Source organism: Hyalella azteca, unplaced genomic scaffold, assembly GCF_000764305.2.
Source record: "Hyalella azteca isolate HAZT.00-mixed unplaced genomic scaffold, Hazt_2.0.2 contig15757, whole genome shotgun sequence".
In the NCBI taxonomy this organism is placed as follows: Eukaryota; Metazoa; Arthropoda; class Malacostraca; order Amphipoda; family Hyalellidae; genus Hyalella; species Hyalella azteca.
Window position 1 is genome coordinate 141,486 of NW_025945596.1, and position 7,682 is coordinate 149,167.

The window sequence follows — 7,682 nt, forward strand, 5'->3', positions numbered from 1 at the left end:
CCTGTCCCTCCTTGTCACCTGTCCCTCCTTGTCACCTGTCCCTCCTTGTCACTTCGTCTCTTTGAGATGCTAACGCTGCTTTTTTCGAGCCAGCTTCAGCGGGCTGGACAATTGAGACCTTCCGCCCCTTGTGGGTGATGAATAATTTTATATTTTGAGTAAATGAGACCTTTCGCCTTGATAGCGCTATTATAAATTTTTACCTTCGTTGCGAAATAGCTTGATAGCTGAAGCGCTAGCAAACCATTCTACTACTACTACTACTACTTCGATTTGTTATACCTGGCGAGATATCTTTCTGCCAGTGTAAGACGTGTTTCATTTTGTATTGTTTTAAGGATAGAAACATTGAACGATTCTAGAGCGAGTTGTTAATGCTTGAACAGAGAGAACCAAGAAAATATATTTTTGTCCCTTTTCCTCTATGATATCTTACAATTTATTTTTATTTTCAAATAATTGCCTCCGCTGAAAAAATGACGCCTTTAGAAATAACCGTATGGGTCGAGATGCGCTCAAAAAAAATTAATTCTTGCGAAAATTTAAATTTGGGCTGACGGAATTGTGGAATTCCTGTACATTAACGCATCCTATGAACGCAAATGAAATTTCTGCATATTTTGTTTCAAAGTATTTACATTTTACATTCATGTTGAACAGCAGCAAATCATTTGTTGCCCTGATGCTGTTTTACATAACAGGTGCAAAAAGTTATTGAAACCGTAATTCTATGAATTATGCATCCACGCCTATCAGAAACAATACAATAACTATTCACAATGATAACTTAACAATGACCATTAATGAAGTTCCCCCTTAACAGCTCCGAAAATTTTCACGGTGGCCTTCACGCTAGTGAAGCCTTTCCTCCACGAGGCAACCATCAACAAAATAAAAATTTTCGGTCGCAGCGGCTGGCAGGAAGAGATCCTTCAGGACATCGACGCTGAAGTCCTGCCCAAGCACTGGGGCGGCAACAGGGTAGATCCTGACGGCAACGAGATGTGTCCTTCACTGGTGAGTGACGTCAGTTGTGAGTGACGTCAGTTGTGAGTGACGTCAGTTGTGAGTGACGACAGTTGTGAGCGACGGCAGTTGTGAGTGACGGCAGTTGTGAGTGACGTCAGCTGTGAGTGGCGTCAGTTTTGAGTGACGTCAGCTGTGAGTGGCGTCAGTTGTGAGTGACGTCAGTTGTGAGTGGCATCAGTTGTGAGTGACGGCAGTTGTGAGTGACGTCAGTTGTGAGTGACGACAGTTGTGAGTGACGACAGTTGTGGACAGTTGTGAGTGACGGCAGTTGTGAGTGACGACAGTTGTGAGTGACGACAGTTGTGAGTGACGACAGTTGTGAGTGACGTCAGTTGAATTCCTGTGTCTCTATGAATTCCTGTGAACGATGAGGAATTATTTTTGTTGTTGAGAAATGGCAGCGCAAATTTCTTACAACGACAATTTGTCCAAGTATTGAATAATAGTCGCGACCTATTTCGTATTTTTTTTTTAACTTAACCCTTAGGATGTTTCACTCCTCAATTTCATTTAGAAAGCCGTTCAATCCCCAATATTTCAATCCTGAAAATGCATCCATTTCTGCTATTAAGTGGATGTTCGTCTCTTCATGAGTCATAACAATTCATGAATATTCCGTGTTTATTTGCTCAAATTGAATATATGAATTCTAATTATTTCACTGTGCGATCACATTTATTTGTACTTGGCTCCAGGTATGAATTTCCGTATCCAAGTAAATCAGACAATCATTGCTCCACTAATTTCGTCCAGGGTGGCCCAGTGGTTACAGTTCAGAGTACCAAGACTGGAGCAGAGAGGCGCGGGTTCGATCCCAGCTCTGTGCGCCAGTTTCTGGTCAGAATCGGCAAGGAGGCCGGGCGGTTTAGCACAGCAGAATTGTAGCAGTGAGTGGCGAGTTCGAGACCGCAACAAGCTGTGAATGTTCTGCGATGTTAAGAATCGGCGACAGGCCTACGGCCTAATAAACGCTGAAACAGCTAATATATTATTATTATTAATTGTACATCAGGCATTAACTTAGTTTATGTTAACAGGTGTGCCTGGGAGGCGCTGTTCCCAAAGAATATTACCTCAAGAATAAAGCTAAAGAGAACAGGCAGCACCTCACTACCATCACGGTCCCCAAGGGCGGCAACGAAAAGCTCAGCTTCACAACTACCGAGCCTAATTCAGTTATCAAGTAAATACATACTTTCGCCAATTGAATATCTGCATTTTTCAGGATATTGTGAGCATCCCAGCCCTGAATTAACTTAATACCTGCATTTTATTCTTAACTTTCAAGTTGGTATCATCAGTGGTTGCTAAATTCGCATATTTGTTCGTTTTTTTTAGCCATCAAAATTCAGATAAAGATCATTTCACGTTCAAAATGATCATTAAATTCTTATTTTGTCTTTTCTTTTCCTTGTCTGAAGTGTTTTCTTTCACTTGAGGTTTGCAACAATTATTGTCTCTCGTTAATCTTTGTTACTCCTGGAAATAATTTGGCAAATTAACGTTTACTGAGCGATTTCATGTTTGGTCGAGTCGGTTCAGATTTTATTTAAATTGTCTCTACTTAAACATAATTGTAGTTCAGTTGAGCTTGGCTGTTTATTTTAAGCACCATTATTGCGTGCGAACAATAGTGCTCTCGTATGTGTGTAATTGCCCTTATGGTAGAGGCGACTAGGTAAGTGAGGGGGTGATATAGGTCAGTTTTTCCTGGCACTAATGCCACTAGTAGTTCTACGACCATCACTGCTCGCTGACCCGCCTGTGGCCATACTTCCAAAACTCGTAAAGTGAACGTAAGTACTTACGCTCTATTTTATTGTCTATGATTGGTGGATTTTGCTTGAAAGGCCGTCAATGATTGGCTGATGAACTTACGATCTCTTTACTTTTTTTTAAAGTATGGGCCCAGAAACATTTTTTATAGTGCTCTCGTGCTTATGTCTGTGCCGTCCTACAGGTGGGAGTTCGAGACGGAGGACTACGATATATCCTTCGGCATCTACAAGCAGGACTTCCCCGACGACCACCTGGTCGCCCCCCACAGGGTCAACAGCCATCTGGTCCCCGAAGAAGGGGAGGTCGTTTGTCCATCCCCAGGCACTTGTGAGTGGAACTTAGCAGCAATAAGCCATCATAAAGATTAACATTATAAAGATTAAAGAAGAAGAAGAGGTAGCTTGTCGATCTCTAGGTACTTGTAAATGTAGCTTAGCAGCAATAAGCCATCATAAAAATTAATAAATTTATTAAAATTATGAGTCTTTTGAGCGGCATTGTTATTAAACTGAGGTTATTTTGTCTAATTTTTGTTCAATTTCACTTCACTTGAACACAAAAAAAATTGTGTTGAAGCATTCATTTGATACATCAAATGAATTATTCGCTTTGATTCACAACCTTACAAAGAGCATGAAAACATTTTAGTTTCAAATATAATTCAAACATTTTATATATTTGTTTATATAAAGTTTTAGTGTCAGATATGCAGTCATCATTCTAACCAATATTCTTCTTCCAGATATCGTTCAGTTCGACAATTCGTTCAGCTATCTACGGGCCAAGAAACTTCACTACAGCGTGGCAGTTCTAAAGCCGCAGAACTAAGCGCATGGAGCCGCTGTTTGAGCAATATCAATTAGGCTGAAACACATCAACTATCCTATTCTTTTATCTCGTAAATATCGCATAAAAATGTTGCTTCTCTACTGTACACGACGGACTGGTTTATTCAATTCATTATGCATAATTTATAATGAAAAATGTCATGCCTCGCCATCCATAGAATGTCTTCGAGCTATGTTGAACGTATCAGCATTTCATATAATAACTTTTCAGTCTAATAAATTGCCGCGTCCACATATCGAATGAAAATTGATTTCAATAGAAAAAAAAATCAAATTCATTGCTTTGAACCTGACAAAGTTGATTATCTTTGATCAAAACCGCGATTTTTTCAAGGAATATAAGTGCATGCTGAACTGCAGTGTTTCGACTTGGGATCTCATACCGAAAAATGGCCGATAGTTAGTGAGATAACAGAGTCTTGACGCTTTAAACTTCCCTCGTATTTATATATTAAATCCTTATTTGTTCAACAAAATGAAACTTGTTCTCTGGCAAATGAGGATTATTTTCAAAGATGATATGTACAATCATGCGATTTTTTTTTCAAGATGAAGCTTCTATTTTTGAATACTTTTTTTGGAAGACCAAGTTGCAATATTTGCTAGAAAATTTCGTTGTAGTGCACTTAAATAAAAATTCTTAGTTAAAATATTTCGTTCGCTAAAAAGTTAGCGCCCACATGGATAAAATGGATGCGTGCATTGCAATTCTACAGACTAGTTTTCTGCTACGAAGTGCATTTTTAGATAAGAGAAACTGAACCGAAATATGATATGCATTTTCCATCTAGTACGGTTGAGTTAAACTACCTATCTCGCAACGTAGGTAGTGATAGCATTACAGGAAAGTTCAACCAAATAACTACTCTACTTGTTCACTCAAGTTAGCCTAATCTTACTTAAGGCGTGACGATAACCGCGTTTTCCTCACACAAAGGGCATACTCGAACCAAAGAGCTGTTGCAATATTCCTCTCCATTATTATAAAGCCTCTGGAAGAATTTTATCTCTATAAGACTAATTGAATTCATTCCTTCGGAGTCTCTGGTGCGTGAATTTCTTCTTTGGTTTTCTCTTCGAAAAATCGCAACTTCGAACACTAGGTCTCTATTTAAATGTTGTTCGGTGCCAGTTGTGATGTTTAGTACCTATGTATGATGTTACTGAACCATAGCCTTTAGATTTTGTAGAGAAGTTTCCTGACTCGAGATGATTAATGTTTTTGTATATTTTGGTCATAGTTTTCCAGTTTCAGACTGTAGAAATGTGATATTTTCCTATGCCTTTTATTTGAAAAACGAACTACGACTGTCGGCTGCGACCCACAAATGAAGAAGCCATGTGGTCGTGTTTATATATTCCCAAATAATAAAACTCAAGCTTACTTTGTTTCATTTTCCCGTCTTCTTATTTAACAATTCATGCAATCAACTATCTATCCATCTTATAGTCGGTATGTTATTATGAAATTCTAAAGTTTAGTTCGACCAAACGGTGCAGATTACGGTCACAAATTTGAAAACGTTGCGAGACATGTGAAGCCACGAACTGGGCTTAGCAAAATTGTTAGTTACCGTGTGTGTCTATTCACAACCTCGTTGTGTTGCTTGTATTGTAAAATAACGAACTATTGGCTTAAAAAAATATGGCAACTGTGCGCCTCAATGTTGAGAAATATTACATAACATTACATAGTGATGTCGGCGCTAAAGAGTAGGCCTGGGCCCATACTTTCAAAAAAAGTCAAGAAATCGTATTCCATGAACTAACCATTGACGGCCTTTTAAGCAAAATCCACCAACCATGGACAAGAAAATAGAGCTTAAGTACTTACATTCACTTAACGATTTTTGAAAGTACGGCATCTGATATGGCTTGTCGCCGATTCTTGAACTTTTCGTGACTTGTTCATATAGAAGATCTAAATCTTGTCATTTGACCGGATATTTTCATTACTGACGATAGTTTGAAATAGCTACTAGACTTCCACCGGGTTCGATATGGTGCTAGGCATTTCAAATCTGAACATATATTTATCCATAGCTTTATCTAGTCCAGTGGTTCCCAAACTTTTTCAGGCTGGCGCCCCTTTTGGCTCCCCATTGAATATCTAGCGCCCCCCACAGACACGTATAAAAACATACGCCTCTTTTTTGAAATTTAGTACGCTACAATTTTAAAAGATAAAGGTTGAACACAAATGTGCATTTCACAAATAGAACCCCATTTAGTGAACCAATATGTTTTTCAGCCGTTTTAACTGTTTCAGCATTAGAAACCTAGGACGTCTCGGGCAAATTTACAGCTCAATGAAACTTGGAACATATATTCATCAGAACCTAACGGTGATGTTTAGCACGTGAAATTTTTTAAATGTCTCCTTCATTCGTGAGTTATATTGCGATACAGGCCGAAATTCGCAGTGATCAAATAATTTTTCCCAAACTACTGAAAATATTTGAACAAAATTTCGAATATACATCCCTAACTACCAAACGGTAATTTTTTTTAGCTTCTAAAAATTGTTGTATTTTACCTTCGTTTTCGATTTTTTTTTATTTCACCGTCATTCTCGATTTCACACTTCCTTATATTCGGCCCGTATCGCCGGGTAATTTGTCGCTTAAATTCGCGGCGATCAAAAAATTTCTTCTAAACTACTGATTTCAACGAAACTTTGTATATAAATACCTAACCTCCCAACGGTGATGTTTAGCTCGTGACAACTTTTCTATTTTGCTTTCGTTCGCGAGTTATACTGATATAGGAGAAACGACAGGCATTGTCTAGACTCTAGCGGCTGGTTTAACCAAGAGCTGGTTACGTATAGCCGTTTACGTAAGCCGAATAACTAGCAAACGAAGGCAAAATCAAAAAAATTGTAACGAGCTAAACATCACCGTTGCTGAGGTTCGTTCAAATCTGTTCAGTAGTTTGAAAGAAATTTTTTGATTACTGGGAATTTAAGCACGTATTGCTGTCTAAATCACGAATGAAGGTGAAATAAAAAAAAAAAAACTCGCGAACGAAGGCACAATCGAAAAATTTTCACGAGCGAAACATTGCCGTTCGGTAGTTAGGACTGTAAATTCAAAATTTTGTTGGAATCTGTTCCGTAGTTTGGAAGAAATTCCTCGATCACGGTGAATTTCGGCCCGTATTGCCATATAACTATGGCAAAAACTAATGAGGGCAAAATTCAAAAAAATTTCACGAGCAAAACATTATCGTTAGGTCCTAATGAATACGTGTACCAAGTTTCATCGAGTTTAGTTCATTAGTGTGGGAGATATTGCTTGATCATTGAATTTGGAAATTAGCTGTGAGACCGGCCGCGAGTCCGGCCGTTAATTTATCAGAGACGTAAATCCAGGAGAGGTTAAAAAATAACAGATCTGGGTAAAAAAAACATCGCTGGGAGTCATGTGCTGCACGTGTTGTGTACAAATCGTAAAACAAACGTTCGAACTTCGACTCCGGACTGCCGCCCCCCCTACCGCCCCCCTACCGCCCTCTTCTTCCGTACCGCCCCCCAAAATCTTGCCACCGCCCCTAGAGGGGCGATATCGCCCACTTAGGGAACCACTGATCTAGTCTGTTCTTGAACGCGTTCATACTCTGAGCGCCAACGATGTAATCAGGAAGGCTGTTCCACATGTCGGTGATTCGAAGCGAGAAGAAATGTTGTCGCGTGGACTAGTTGCATAGCAGTTTTTAGTTTATAGCCGTGGCCACTGGTGTTGGTTCTTGTTTCGAAATCGAGTAATCTAGTAATATGACGAAATATTGCGAATATTTAATGAACTAAGCGCCGGTGCCGCCAAGCTTGGAGCTCAATCATGATACTTGGGAAGCATACACCCTGGAGCTTAAAACAAAGCCAGCAGCCAGGTCCTGTTGGCATCTACAAAAAAATCAGTTGTGCCGCTTCAGGGTTGGCAAGCATCGCCGATGCCGAAGAGACTGTTACGCCAGCGCCGTGGAACTGAAGTGCAACTGTGCAACAGTTCAGTTGCGTGCCGAAGC

At 39.5% G+C, this 7,682-nt stretch overlaps 1 protein-coding gene across 4 annotated transcripts in view; it reads left to right on the top strand.

The window, feature by feature from the left end:
• LOC108677005 (SEC14-like protein 2) overlaps positions 1–5,040 on the top strand; it is a 19,139-nt gene extending 14,099 nt beyond the window's left edge. For all 4 annotated transcript variants that reach the window (XM_018165153.2, XM_018165152.2, XM_018165154.2 and 1 more), the window contains 4 exons: positions 824–1,017; positions 2,067–2,212; positions 2,990–3,135; positions 3,551–5,040. In XM_018165153.2, coding sequence (XP_018020642.1) covers positions 824–1,017; positions 2,067–2,212; positions 2,990–3,135; positions 3,551–3,636 — 572 coding nt within the window. In that variant the 3' untranslated portion in view covers positions 3,637–5,040. The remainder of the gene's footprint in view (positions 1–823; positions 1,018–2,066; positions 2,213–2,989; positions 3,136–3,550) is intronic.
• The last annotated feature ends 2,642 nt before the right edge of the window (positions 5,041–7,682 follow it).